This window comes from Sparus aurata, chromosome 7, assembly GCF_900880675.1.
Source record: "Sparus aurata chromosome 7, fSpaAur1.1, whole genome shotgun sequence".
Lineage (NCBI taxonomy): Eukaryota > Metazoa > Chordata > Actinopteri > Spariformes > Sparidae > Sparus > Sparus aurata.
This window is the reverse complement of record NC_044193.1, coordinates 14706384-14721283: the sequence shown is the minus strand read 5'-3', so window position 1 is coordinate 14721283 and position 14900 is coordinate 14706384. Positions and strand designations below refer to the sequence as shown.

At 41.4% G+C, this 14900-nt stretch overlaps 2 protein-coding genes across 2 annotated transcripts; one reads left to right on the top strand and one right to left on the bottom strand.

Moving 5' to 3' along the window:
- On the top strand, positions 1-7947 carry LOC115585626 (ceramide synthase 5-like). The gene is made up of 10 exons (XM_030424155.1): positions 1-489; positions 1905-2007; positions 2161-2291; positions 3213-3270; positions 3406-3456; positions 3596-3688; positions 4168-4296; positions 5652-5758; positions 5929-6085; positions 7233-7947. Exons 1-10 carry the CDS (start codon positions 179-181, stop codon positions 7380-7382), a joined length of 1290 nt encoding a protein of 429 aa, XP_030280015.1. The 5' UTR covers positions 1-178; the 3' UTR covers positions 7383-7947.
- A 179-nt stretch (positions 7948-8126) lies between these two features.
- On the bottom strand, positions 8127-12732 carry LOC115585624 (NACHT, LRR and PYD domains-containing protein 12). The gene is made up of 9 exons (XM_030424151.1): positions 12510-12732; positions 10694-12302; positions 10453-10614; positions 10192-10365; positions 9922-10095; positions 9628-9801; positions 9360-9533; positions 9095-9262; positions 8127-8997 (listed from the first exon to the last, which is right to left on the bottom strand). Exons 2-9 carry the CDS (start codon positions 12283-12285, stop codon positions 8928-8930), a joined length of 2688 nt encoding a protein of 895 aa, XP_030280011.1. The 5' UTR covers positions 12286-12302; positions 12510-12732; the 3' UTR covers positions 8127-8927.
- Positions 12733-14900: the final 2168 nt, after the last annotated feature.

Below are 14900 nucleotides of genomic sequence, written 5' to 3'. Positions count from 1 at the left end.
GTCTCAGAGGCTCACACCCCGGCAACATCATTATGAACATCCTTCAACTTCATTTTAAAGTTGCCTCATCGGAGGGGTGGGTGTTGCCCTTCTGCCTGACGTGTCAGACTTGCGGTCCGTGCAGTTTACTCATAGGGAGTTAGTGCGAACTGAAAAAAAAAAAAAGTGATACTCGCTGATGTCAGGGAGGAGCTGCAAACATCACTGCTGCTCAAAGGTTTCTGTCAGTACACCTCTGCCGCCAGATGTCCGACAACTAATCTCCCCGCGTTTAGCCTACAAACTTGCCCGCTTTGTTTTTTCCTGGTCCCAGATGACTTCCTACATCTCAGCCTGGATTTGGAGTGAGAGATTCTGGTTTCCCGAAAATGTTACATGGGCGGACCTGGAGCGTCCGCCACCTGGTGTGGAGTATCCCCGGCTGGGACACTTAATGTACGCCTTTCCCCTGGCTGTCGGGGTTTTTCTACTGCGACTGCTTTTTGAAAGGTAAAAAAAAAAAGAAACACAACAACAGGGCCTCTTTGTTGTTAATGTTTGGTGAAGTTCCTCATTTCGGTTCCTGTGGTGTGTGTATGTGTGTGTGTGTGAGAGAAAGAGAGGGGGTTTCGGTCTCATGTGGAAACTGTTGTTCATGAAGGAGAAAAAGCAGCCTCAAAAATGGGAATAATATAAATGACACTCCTTCTTGCCGCAGCAGCAGCAATCTTACCGTGTGAGTCATTTTTTTTAACCGTGTGCAAAGACTCCCTTAGATCTGTTACCATGTGCCCTGCGTGTTCCACAGAAAAAAAAAAGTTTGATGTGATAATGACGTTGGGCTCAAACTCCTTTTTGGATTCACATATGAGATTGCCTCAGCTTCTGCCTGCCTGCTTTGTGTGACAGATAATTATGGCCCTCCTCTCTCTCTCTCTTTCCGGTCCCAGGAATCCCTCAAGAAGACTACAAGAAGCCAATGTTGTTGTCTTAGCCTTAACCCCCTTAATTAACAGTGTTGACATTCCTTTGTGATTATCCATAACATGAAAAAACTCCTTCTGACTTGAGACACCGGTTTACCTTGGTGAACTAAGGATAGCCCTGGAGGGGAAATAACCAGAAGTAGCATATAATTAACACACAGTCTTAATTCCCTTACACGATAACACAGAAACTGAGCCTGGCCTTGTAGGAAACCAGTCAGTGCAAAATGGACAGAAAGGAGAGTCCAGCCAAACTGAAAGGCCATGCAAACTTTCTGCTTAATCCTAAATCAAATAACCAGTGACGGGGGGGAAAGAAAAAAAAAAAGAAAGAAGCCAAGGCCTCCGGTCTGTACTCTTGTTCATTCAGTCTCTTTCCATGTTTGGGGGGGGGGACGAATGCATCCAGATAAGTTGGGTTGCGCTGAGATTGCGATCTAAATAAATGGCTCCCGAGTTTTGAGCCTGAACACTGGTCAACTCAACCAGAGGATCTTGTGATACACATCAGTATTTTGGTTAAAGGGCGGCCCTCCCATCTGCGTCTCCCACCCTCCTCACATGATGGGTCATTATGCTCTGTTTAGACGAGGTGCTACATTCCCCAGGAATCCTCGTAAACGCTTTCCCGTGTGTCACCCTACAGGCCCTATTGTGTTCTGGTCCCCCCCCCCCGCCGTCTTAAGACGCACACATGCATGTCAAACATTACTTGTGGGGTGAAAACTTGCTGAGGCTCAACAGTTTATGTTCATGTCAGTGAGGGGAAGCCCGTAGCCAATTTTAGCTAATAGTTCATCCATTCCTGTAACCAAAGTGCTTGAGTTCTCTCTCTGACTCTCTCCTTGTCTGAATGTCTCTCTTAACACCACACCATCTCTCTGTGTCCCCTCCCTCTTTTTTTTCTGTTTTTTTGTGCCACGGTCTGTGTGTACACAGGCTAGTGGCCAAGCCCTGTGCCCACATACTTCAGATTCAGGCGGGAGTGCCTCGCCGAGCTCAGCCCAATGATGTCCTAGAGAGGGTGTATCAATCCAAAACGGTACATAAGGCCCATGTTTGTTCTGTACTCCATGAAATGTTCCTCTGCACACTGTGATACAGATGTTAACCACCACAGGCATAATAATATGTTCAGTAAATACTACATGTGGAGTGACAAGTGATTACTATTTGACCCGTACCGTCTCTTTAGAGTCCAGACACGAGACAACTGGATGGACTCTCCAAGCAGCTGGACTGGGATGTGCGGAAACTACAGAGATGGTTTCGCATCCGCCGGAACCAAGACAGACCCAGTACGCAGATAAAGTTCTGTGAGAGCATGTAGGTTCCCTACTAAACTGTTGTGTGCACCCAGTTAATGAAAGGGGATTTTTTCTGCCCTGCAGCTGTCTGCCTGTTCATCCAGCCCCTTTGTAAACACTGAACCAGCTCAGCAAGTACTGGATTGACCACCTTTGGGTTGACACTTGTGGTTTTGAGTAAAATGTGTTTTTTCATCCAACCTTTTGGATGGATTGTCATGATGCTTGGTTCAGACATTCATATCCCCCTCAGGCTTGAGTGGCTAAGAATTTTGGTGATGCCTTATCTTTTCATTGAGTTCCATCATCAGGTCAAATTAAATGTCTGTCCAAATACATACACTTTTCATTATGCTATCATGTAATATATGTTAAATGTAAACACACTAAAACGCCACACTAAGATAGTGAGCATTGATAATTGTTAGCATGCTAACACACTACATTAAGATGGTGAGCATGGTAAATATTAGCATGCTTACACACTACATTAAGATGGTGAGCATGGTAAATATTAGCATGCTTACACACTACATTAAGATAGTGAGCATGGTAAATATTAGCATGCTTACACACTACATTAAGATTGTGAACATGGTAAATGTTAACACACTAATGGATTACATTGAAGCAATATTATGTAACTTTTTTATCTGTATTTTTCTAATTTAGGATTTCTATTTATTACAGTGGTGTTGCACAAAATGCAATTTTTTACATGTTGCTGTTAAGATGGCAAATGTTAGCATTCTAACAACATTTCACTAAGATGGTGAGCATGGTAATATAGCATTGTTTTCATTGTGAGCATGCTCACCTTAGCATGAAGCTCAAAGCACTGCTGTTCCTAGGCTGCGTGTAAACTCGTCTTGTTTTTTGGGAAGAGAACATGTGACATGGTTCTGTTTTCTTTCTAAATTCTACTCTTATTTTACTTCAGGTGGCGATTTACATTTTACTCCGGGATTTTCGTCTATGCCATGCGGCATTTGTGGGTGGTGAGTTGAATCAGCATACTGTATAATGTACAAAATTGTTGCACTGAAGTCTTCTACAGCTTCAGCTTTTTTGAATAAGCCTGCTTAATGTTATTATTGATCTAATATTATTTGCATTTAATCCATTTTCGTCAGTCGCCTTGGATGTGGGATGTCAGAGAGTGTTGGCACAACTATCCTTTTCAGGTTTATATTTTTTATTTTGACTTCACAATCATATTCAGCTGCCAGTATTACGATTATAATCCATGCTGCACCATTATGTTATTTGGGCAGTTGGGCTAAATATTTATAAAAGGTGTTTTTGCTTCACTTCCTCCCTAAGGCTATTAGCTCTGGACAATACAACTACTATGTAGCTGAACTGGCTTTCTACTGGTCTCTGATGTTTTCCCAGTTCATAGACATTAAACGTAAGGTGAGTCAACAACGGCTTAGCCGACACTATTGTTCAGCCTCTCAATCACACCTTTTTTATCAGAACGGCTTTTATATTCCCTTTATATCTCTATCAAGGCAGTGTGTCTGCAGGCTTAACTTTCACACCATTTCATGTTACCAGTATATAAGGATTTGTTTATTTTACTCATTTATTCATTATGTGCTCCGGCAGAACAGGTTAAACATAAGATGCTGCTGCACCACAAAGGTTTACAATGCCTTTTATTCATATGTATATAGCTTCTCTGCCTGTCATACCAGTATTTACACTAGGCCTTTCAGTTGGTGTAGTAACTAGCAATCTTGATGTACAAGAGCGAGCAGCTAGGGTCTGTCTGAAACTTCATTTAGTTGTTCTATGAGCTGCAGATGTATTTTAATTTACAGTGCAAGCAACTTGAGCATCCTGTTTACCACTTTGTCTCCTTCTCTTTGTTATGTCTTCTTTGATGGTAGGATTTTGTGATCATGCTTGTCCACCATCTGGCCACCATAATGCTCATCACGTTCTCCTATACCAACAACATGATAAGAGCTGGCACTTTGGTCATGGTTGTGCACGATGCGTCCGACATCTTCCTTGAGGTAAATGACTCAGAGATGATGATTTTTATTATAGTGCCTGTTCCAAGAAGCAATCTTAAGAGTGGTCTGAGTTTGACTCGACAAGCATTGCTGTGCTGTGAGTTACCTGCACTACCTGTCTGACAGAAACAAAGGAAGCACCTCTCTTAACCTCAACCTTTCAGTGGCAAATTGTCATTGACATTTTAATTGCACAGGTGAAAGGTTGGAAAAGTAGCTGTGAGTTACTCGTACTACCTGTCTGACTGAACACACACATATCTTATTGGCACATCAGTTGTGCACTTAAAACCAGTGTGTTTAAAGTTACTAACAGAATGAAACTAAAGATTTGCCCAAGGGGACGCAAGAAGTAAGTAATTGTCATTGTGTAGTGGTTTTAAGTCGAAGGTCATATAAATAGGTGTGAGCTACTTGTAATACCTGCTTGACAGAAACGCATTTTTTATTAAAATGTGATTGACAAGATGCCATTGAAATGTAGTTGCACAGGTGCAAGGTTGTAAAAGCAGCAGTGAATTATTTGTGCTACCTGTCTGACTTGACAAACAACCATCTCTTATTGGTGCACAGATGGCACTGAAGTGACTTGATAGCAGTTCTTCAGTCCATAGAGAGTGGAAGTCATACCTCTTTCTAATGTTTGGATACCCTTAATTTTGACATGATTTACACCTAGGATGTTTGTCAATTTAAAAGATAATTTTTCAACTTGAAAGTTGCAGTTTGACATACAACTGATGAAATGTAAGACTGTAAAGTTACATTATTAGAAAGACCACACACCCAAGAGTTGCATAAGTGAGTTAGCTTGTTTAATGCTAACTAAAACCCATAACTGATACCTTGTTAGCCAGTCCTGTATATAAGCTAGCTCACAGAACTTAGTACATTTTTATCGATATAAGGTACCAAGGAACGCATCAAAAGGGATTTGACATTGGCTCTCTATAGCAACCTGGCTCAGGGACCAGAGGGTAGCTGGTTATGGTCCAGCAGGAGCCAGGCAATACAGGGGTTACACTGTTGGCTTGAGAGGTTCCAGTTCACATTGAGCACTGGGCTGTAGACCCATCGCTGACATCTTTCTACATCAATTGTGTATAGGTTTCTGTGTGTGCTTGGACCTGTGCTTTAAGTTACTAACAAAGTGAAAAAAGGATTTACCCAAGGGGACAAAGTATTCGTCATTGTGTAGTAGTAGTTAAAAAAAATGTAGGTGTGAGCTGCCTGACAGAAACACAAATGCACTTTTAAGTGGCAACATGTCATTATTGTGAATTACAGCAAAGATACTGGTGTGATATTTTCTTAACGTGCCATTATTGTCATTAATTTCTTATTTATTCCCAAAGGCTGCCAAGTTGGCCAACTATGCCAAGTACCAGAGGCTCTGCGATGGCCTGTTTGTGGTGTTCAGCATAAGCTTTTTCATCTCTCGACTTGTCATATATCCTTTCTGGTGAGACAAATGAGTGCTTATTTATATATCAAATTAAATACTTCTTCCAGCTTGTCACATATTTGAATGTTTTATAAGCCATTATTACACTGAATGTGTCACTTCATGAACTAAGAGTTGCAATAATATATTGTTTGCTCCAATAATGCTTAAATGTTTGTTTGTTGCAGGATTGTTTACACTGTCCTAATTGACAGCTGGGAGATCATTGGGCCATACCGGGCCTGGTGGTTACTCAATGGGCTGCTATTGGTGCTGCAGACTCTTCACATCATCTGGTTCTACCTCATCGCTCGCATTGCTATCAAAGCCATATTCAAGGGAAAGGTCAGTCGGACTGGCTGTTTGTAGTGCATTTTTAAAATTTATTTACTTGCCAGCAGTCGGATAAAATAGTAATAATCAGAAAAAGGAGCTTCAGTTTGGTCCACATTAAGAATATCTAAGCTATTTGATGGATTGCCATGAAATTCATGGTCATCACAGGATGACTCCCACTTACTTCGATCTACTGACATTTGCTCTAGCACCAGCATAAGGTTGACATTTTTCTAATTTAGTAAATTGTCTTTACAACTATTACATCTATTGTCATGACATTTTGTCATTCATGGTCCCCAGGGGACTACGGAAGCCCTAAACGGCCATGCATTCATACATTTTATTTCCTCCGTTTTCCCAAGATAACAAGATAATTTTCTCTAGATCTCGAGATAGGCACGGCATAATGCTATGTCAGCCTGTGTCAGGCCTTGATTGAAAATATATGTGACGCAGTGATCGACATGCTCCTGCTCCTCTGACATTGCTACACCTAATGATATTTCCTGCAATGATTTGAATATACTACACTATCGTTTTGTTTTCTGGAGATCTCGAATTGATTATATTGTTATCTCGGGAAAACAAAGTTTCGTTATCACGAGATTGCGAGAAAATTGTCCCGTTATCTCAGGAAAACGGAGGAAATTAACTCGTTTTCATGGGAAAACGGAGGAAATAAAATATATGAATGCATGGCTGTTTAGGGCTTCCGTAGGGGACAGGGGCAAGCTTGGGTGAACCCCTGACTTTTTTTGGGGGGGCACCACCTGATCCAGTAAATTATCCCCAAACTTAATGAATCGTCACAAGATTTGGGCTTATACTTTGTTGCCAGATAATGAATCCTAGCGACTTTGGTGATCCCTTGACTATTCCTCTAGTGCCATCAGCATTCTGAGTTAAATGTTTCCCCTTTAATTTGTTTCATATTTGTCCATTTAAGTAATACTTTGGTACATCTGTAAATTGAAAGACATTGTAGTCACTCTGCGTCAGGATGGTGGCATTGTCAATGTGAATATGTTAGCATGCAGAAAGCCTCACAGAGCTGCTAGAGTGGCTGTAAAGGTTTTTAGTTTTGTTTTTTACTTTCCTCACTATTCCAAAGGTTAATAAAACTGCTGCTCCTGTTTATGTTTTTATTTTACAGGTGTCCAAAGACGACCGCAGTGACATTGAGAGCAGCTCAGACGAGGAGATGAACTCTAATAACAGGAAAACTCCCAGTCAGACCCTGAAACCAAAGGATGGTCACACTGGTAACCTCAACGGAGAAACACATGACCACTGTGTGCAATGAGGGAATATTTACCACCAGTGTGTATTTTGTTCACTACCTGTGTGTCCCAACTTGTCAATTTGACCCGCTGAGAAGTTTTTCTTTTTTTTTTTCTAATTAGAACATTTTGATAAGTTGTTCAGATGGAGTGATTACTTGGATACAGGGGAGGTCAATATGTGGAATACAGACTTGACATTGTCTGACTGAGTCAGGTTTACACTGTGTGAGGTTTACATCTGCTTTCTGCTTACAGGAGTAGACAGAGAAATGTGTGTGGTCTGTCTGCACCTCGCTGTGTGTGTGTGTGTGTGTGTGTGTGTGTGTGTGTGTGTGTGTGTGTGTGTGTGTGTGTGTGTGTGTGTGTGTGTGTGTGTGTGTGTTCAAAGTTAGAAAATTGCAGCAAGTGCAAATCTACACTGCTACAGTTAAAAACTAATTTTATACATGTAAATAGACTTTATTTGTGAACTGGTAATATATTACACAGCTGTAAAACAAATCACTGCAACTGCCTTACTGGATATATTGTATATCTCTTATACTGCCAAAGATTTCTTAATAAAACATTATCGTATCAAATTGAGTTATAATCGTGCAGGATGTTTACCATGTGATGGTGGGTGACTTTGAGGGTATAATGAGTATGCTATCTTATCTATTTCAAGACTGACAAAGTAAATGGCATAAACATTGTTACAGCAATGGACACAATACAAACATACAAGTGCAGCTGTCACACACAACAGATTCAATTCAATTCAATTCAATTCAAAGAACTTTATTTTTCCGTTAGGAACTTCATTTGTAAAAAGCTTCAGTGCAGTGCAAATTTTAGACAAGATAAATAAGCAAATAAATACATAAAGGTGAATACAAATGTTAAAGAGAAAAAAAAAAAAAAATTAGAAGTACAAAACAAATGTTAAAAAGAGAAGGACACTCATCCACACGCTCACACACACACGAACACACACCCCCACACACAAGCCAGACCGGGTCAGCTGTTCAGTAATCTGATTGATGCTGGGACAAAGCTTGTCATCGCTCTCTTTGTTTTAAAAGTGAGGGATCTGTATCTCAGGCCTGAAGGTAGGAGACTATAGTGGCAATGTAGTGTGTGCGCAGTGTCTGAAGCTATCTGAAAACCTTTCTGTTTAGTCCGTCTATTGTAGATGCTGTGAAGTGATTCCTGTGCCAGTCCAATTATTTTACTGCTCATGTTTATGATTTTGTTAAGCGGGTTGCGATGTATGTTGGACAATGAACCAAACCAGACTGTTATATTGAAGGTGATGACAGATTCAATAAAACATTTATAAAAAGCAACTAATGGGACACACAGGTAGTGATGAGTGTAAACGATATATTGCTAAAATGTAATACGAGATAACAAGCAAACAAACACTTAATAGGTACAATTTCCGGAGAAAATTCCAATCAGAATTTAAGAACAGCCACACTGACCAAAAGTTCTAGATTTTCAAATTCCCCCACAGATACACATTAAAAAAATCAACCATCCATCAGGTTGCAGTCGGTGATCCTCAGTGGACTAATCCATCTTCAGTATCTTATTTTATCACACTCGTCCAGTTTTTCAAAAACATCTTCACTGAATTCGTTGTACTTCAGACTAAAAGAGTCAGAGACATAAGCAGAGTTGGGTGTTAGTTTAAAAAAAGCTTTTGTAGTACTCTGGCTCACAATCAACTGAAGTGAATCAGGCTTACATCATCTCCAGCATGTTTTCGCTGTCCTGCATGACCTGGACGAGGGCTGGGACTGAGGCATCAGTCAGTAAGTTGTTCCTCAGTTCCAGGCTCTTTAAAGTCTTACTGGCTCTTATGGCAGCACACAAGTCCTCAACGCTGGCGTCCGTCAAACCAGTCATTTCAACGCTAAAATAAAGGAGAGGCAATTGGCAATTTGAATGTGGAAAACACAGCAAAGTTGCAATAACAACGATACAAATGGTGTGTTAGAGGGTCGACTCACTCCAGTTCCTCCAGCCGACAGTGTGGATGTGCAACAGCATCCCAGAGATGTTTTAGCCCTTGATCTCCTACGTCATTTAAACCTACAGTGAGAGTCTTAAGTTGAGAAGCCCCACTGCTGAGCACTGAGCCAAGTTCCTTGAAGACCAACTGGGTTAATTCGCATCGTGTCAAGCTGTAGGGTGGAAAATAATACTAATTCATCTGCATGTTTGTGAAAGGTGGTAGCTTATCAAAAGTCAGAACATGATTAATACAGGTTACTGTACCAGAGTTTTTTGAGTGGGCATCCAGATCTACTGAGGGCTTTGCAGAGCAGCAGCGCCCCCTCCTGGCCCAAATCATTCACTGACAGATCCAGCTCTGACAGAGAGCAACGCTCTGACATCAAGGCCGCCATCAAATGAGGACAGCACTCACCTGTCACCTCATTGTCAAAGACACTACAAATTGAAACAAATTGAAATGTACAAATATAAAAAAGCATATTTATCACTAATTCAGATGGGGGGGATAAGGGACATAACTGTCCCCAGTTTCATCATCTTTACACAAACACTTACTTGAGGACCTGCAGTTTAGAGAGCGGGTGCTGCAGGGCTCTGCACAAAGCCTCCACACCACTGGAACCAACAGTGTTTTGCATCAGGTTCACTTTTCTCAACTCCGAATGGCCAGAACACAAAGCTGCTGATAAAGCCTCCATTGATGCAGCAGTCAACTTGCAGCCTTGTAGCCTTTTGATAAAAATAAAAAAACATTACCTCTCTAAGCTGAAAGTCAATTATTCAAACTCTGCCAAAAACAAAAACGCCCTGTTAAAAAATACATACTCAAGCTCCTGTAGTTTGCAGTGAGGACTGTGTAGTGCTTTGCAGAGTTTTATTAAGCCCTGGTCCCCAATCTCATTAAAACTCATCACTAACACACACAGATGAGAGGCGCCCGAGTTCAGGACAGACACCAGATCTTCACAACTTGCTTCTGTCAGACTGCATCCTCGAAGACTAGGTAAATTAAAAGAAAAAGTATGAAAGACCTGTTATCTGAACTCAGTGACTTTCAATGAAGTGATTGCCATGAGCTAATCTTACTGTAAATTTTGCAGCTTGCAGTCCCTGAGTCCAGGACTGAGGATTTTGAAATTGTCGTCTCTGAGGTCGGTGTGAGAAAGACTTAGATGTTTGGTGATACCTCTGCTGAGCGCCAAAGCCAGATGAGGGCTGGCCTCAATAAGCAAGGAGGTGTTTGTCAAGCTGAATGACACAAAAGAGAAATCATACATATGACAGCATACTGAACATATAAAAGAGATTAGAAAATCTCACTACTTACTTAATCTCATGTGACAAGCTCATAACTGGAGCCAGCACTTCTGCTTGCTCCTTTGTCAGCATCCTGTTACCGCGCAGGTCCAACTGCTCGATCTCTCTGAGGCACTTCACAACATAGTTCAGAGCTACGCAGTCCTGGAGGCTCAGGTCTCCATAGCTCAGGTTCATTCGCGCTGGGTGTGTGATGATGTCCTTCACCAAACTCTCATTTTGGGCCTGATGAAGCATATGGAGGCAGTGGTGCAGCTGCTCTTTGTAGTATCTCTTCAGTGTCATCTCGGGGCTGCTTTTAAACCAGCATCTGAAATCTGTGATCCGATCTGGGTTCAACTCCCCCAGCAGGGTCTCCAGCGGCCTGCGCTGATTTGGTTCTGAGAGTGCTGACAAAAAGACGTATAGAAACTTTGCTCTGCCTTTGTGCTCTTTGAACATCTTCTCCACACCCTCAGACATCGACTTGTCCAAAAAGTAAGACACGGCCGAGAGGAACTGCTGCATCATCTGGGAGTGGAAGGAGAAGACACGTCTATCTGATTGGTCCCCGTAAACCTGGAAGTAGGCACTGACTGAGGTCGGAAACCGTTGAAAACCAAAGGAATCCATTTCCTCTTTGGTGCAGCTCAAATGCTGGCCAAGGGAGCAGTGAGACGCCATCTTGCCGAGGGCCAACACTAACTCTGTTCTGCTATTCTCATTCAGCGAGAGCATCTGAATCAGGTGGATGAGGATATCTACGTAGAGCTGAGATAATGTCTCAGGAAGATTTGCTCCAGCATCCATCAGAGACTTGTAAATAGAACAAACTGTCCAACAAAACCTTGGGGAGGTAGAGATATCATAAAAGCCAACAGTTCTCTCCATGTGCATTAATGCTTTCTTGGCAACAGCTGGGTCAGTGAAGAACCCGTTAAAGTAGGCCTCTCTTTGAGGCTTCAGAAACCCCAACACTTGAACCCGGGTGCCACTCACAAAATTCAGACATCCCGTAGGTCTGGTAGCCACCAAACAGGTGGCGCCTTTCAGCAATGATCCATTGAGCAAGCTGGCCACTAAACATAACAGTGAGGTCGCCTGGGTCGGGTCAGAGCAGAGGGAGTGGATGGACGGGTCCAGGCTCTCTTTGCACTGATCCATCTCATCAAAAACAAGCAGCACATCCTCAGGCTTCTTCAGAACGAGGGGCAGGGACTCAGGAGGCATATGACCGGGATGGTGGAGCATTAACTTCTCCAGGGAGAGCGTCTCGTAAAGAGAATTCAACTCCCCAAACCGGAAATGGAAAACATAGTAAAAGTTTTGAAGGTGTTCTCCTTTGGCCCAGTCCACAACAAGCTTCTCCAAAGCAGTGGTTTTACCTGAGCCTTCAGGACCGCTCAGTATGACATTTCTCTTCTCTTTCGACAGAGCGGTGAGGATTGCATTATCCAGGGAGGGCAGATTGTCTTCCTCATTTCTCCCCCTGACTTGAACTTCATCAGTCAGCGGGGAAATGTACTTACAGTTGTTAATCACACTGGCTGGCAGCTCTCCACCAAGGAGTGTCGACATGCCCTTTGGCTTCAAGATGTGAGCCAGCACTGTGTCTTCGTCCATTTTGAAAAAAAAAATCCCTGTTGTGAAAATACATAAAATATACTTTAAGCACGATAGTCTGCAGGGGAAAAAAATATTATTGTCTGCAATTATAGTGTTAGGAACTTATTCTGCTTTGAAAGCTTTATTCACACACATACACACACACACTCACGTTTGTCAAAGTACAGTAACAGCTGACTACAAACAATTGTTAAAAACACGGAAGTAGAATAAACATTTACCTCGTGCGCAGAGATCTTGTCAAAGCAAAGTAAAACTAGACAAGGTGTAGTCAAGGTGAATTCTCTGGAGAGCACACCGACTGCAGTTCTGGTGGTGGGGGCGCGCCGACACTGTCTGCAGCCGCCACAACCACACAAACCGCGAACAGCTCGAAACAGGAAGTAGCTGTGTGCTTCAGAGCCCTGAACGCTGCCTTACAGGCGACATGAAAGTGCTGCACGTAAACTGGTTTTAAAAAAAATAGCTCAGTGTAAATATCATGCAAGTAATAACAATATTCAGCTGTTTTATAAGGTCGTAAAAAAACAAAAGAAAGCAAAGGGGCCAGGGCCAGGACTCGAACCTGCGGCCGCTGCGCCGAAGATGAATATACTTACATTGCACTAATGCCTTGTACTTTTTACTTGTTCTACTTACTCTGTTTATGTGTGCAAACTGTGCAATGACAATAAAAGGATTCTGATTCTGATTCTGATCTTTCAGGGTTGTTGCGTTACATGAAGGATTTTATAGGTTTATTCATGTTAAATATCCCATAGGTGCGGCCACACGGCTGCTACTTATCTGAAAGTATGTGATATTTGAGTAGAAAAGAGGCGCTTATGGATATGGAAATTCATCGAAACACACGTCATATACAACTGCGTAGATAAAAAGCCAATTAGGGCAAAGTCCTGACGTCATTAAGGTGGGTCTAGACTCGCCTGTACCTGGAGAGCAACTGCTCAACTGCTCTACAGCCGACTTGCTCCCGCGATAGCTCTTTTTTTGTCCCAGTGACCCTGCCGGGTTGTATTAATAATTTGGACAAATTAACCTCTACATAACCTCTTTTGATTACATTTGACTTCTTCTGTTTCATATCAATATTTATTATGAAAGTTTAGCATCTCTTTTCAATGGCTTCCATGTCATGTGACCCAGTGACTTAAAAACAATGCCGAATTGTATCATTACAAATGACACATGAGACATACCTCTTTTAAATGCATTTGACTGTTTTTGCTATTTTATCTTAATATTTAGTTTGAAAGTTCAGCATCTCTTTTCAATGGCTTCCATGTCATGTGACCCAGTGGCGCCAAACCAATGCCGGATTGTATCCTAGAGAGGTCACATAAGACAAACCTCTTTTGAATGGATTTCACGGCTTCTTCTGTATTGTATTATGTATATTTTCATCACTGTTATTTTTTATCACCACACAGGCCACATAGGACAAACCAACATAGCAAAATTGTTGGAGCAAACATTTTTTAACAGTTTTGAGCAGCACAATATGGGTGTTTGTTTATGGTCATTAGAATTAGGAAGAAGAAAGAAGTACAACTGAAGTTCAAAATATAAAAAGAAAAGAAAAACAGTAAAATGTAATAAAAACAAATTTGTCTCATTTTTCGTATCTAGTAATAAAGTTTGGTATTGGCAAGGAGTGAATGGGTCACATAACCAGGAAGCTACTGCAAGGAAGTCATGATTTTGAGATTAAGTCCAACTATGTGTGATTTTTAAAAAATGTCATTATAAGTAGGCACAAGTCATCTCCAAATGGCCTGAAACAGGCTCCTAAACACCTCCTGGAGGAACATTTTTAGAAATTGAACATTTGACACTTCTGTCTTTGGTTTCTAGTTGAATGAGAAACACCTGTTTATATTGGATTTTGTTTACTGTTTACCATCTCTTACCCCAAGTCCAACTATGTGAAACGTTACTTTTGATAGAGCAGTTTAAAAGCAGTTTAGAATTGGACATCTCAGAAGGAAAGGATGTGCTACTTCATTTATTTGAGTTGAGCTTGAGTTTTGTGTTACTTTGCAGTGGCCTATCATAAAACAAACTACCATCAACAGACACATTGTGGCGTAAGCCTGTAGAGTGGTGTAATTATGGTTAGTGTTTATTGGTTTACTTGGATACTTACATCCGTTATAGCGCAAAAAAACAGACCCAAATACAATAGATTGATGCAATGCTTACATTTGCTATGTGACCCATACTATATTTATATGACCATTTCAATATGAATGCATTTTGCAATAAAGGGTAATGTAAAAAAATATTCATTGCCCAAAAACAAGTCCTTTCAAATTGGTCTATTCTGGTCAGAGGTCAGTCTGATATTATGAAACGGGGTAAAGTGAGCTGCAGTTTCTCTGAACAAGCACTGGACAGCAGCAATACAATGTTTTATTTCTTTCCAAAGACCTGACAACCTGTAACCACACACAAGAAGTCCCCCAGGCCTGGAGGGTGCAGCATGATGAGAAGATAAACCACTAGAGGTCAGCGTAGACAAGATTTTCAAGGGTTGAAAATATATAAATATTTCCAAAAACCCACCAGTGTAAAAAGTCAACCGGATGTAGATGTTAGCAATTATTGTCTTT

Excerpts from the sequence above, each read along its gene's own strand:
- LOC115585626 (XM_030424155.1), top strand. The coding sequence starts at position 179 with ATGTCAGGGAGGAGCTGCAAACATCACTGCTGCTCAAAGGTTTCTGTC. Across the intron at positions 3,271-3,405 it reads CCATGCGGCATTTGTGGGTG|TCGCCTTGGATGTGGGATGT; the intron begins GTGAGTTGAATC and ends CATTTTCGTCAG. Across the intron at positions 3,457-3,595 it reads GGCACAACTATCCTTTTCAG|GCTATTAGCTCTGGACAATA; the intron begins GTTTATATTTTT and ends TTCCTCCCTAAG.
- LOC115585624 (XM_030424151.1), bottom strand. The coding sequence starts at position 12,285 with ATGGACGAAGACACAGTGCTGGCTCACATCTTGAAGCCAAAGGGCATG. Across the intron at positions 10,615-10,693 it reads AGCTTGTCACATGAGATTAA|CTTGACAAACACCTCCTTGC; the intron begins GTAAGTAGTGAG and ends TGTGTCATTCAG. Across the intron at positions 9,802-9,921 it reads TCTAAACTGCAGGTCCTCAA|TGTCTTTGACAATGAGGTGA; the intron begins GTAAGTGTTTGT and ends TTCAATTTGTAG.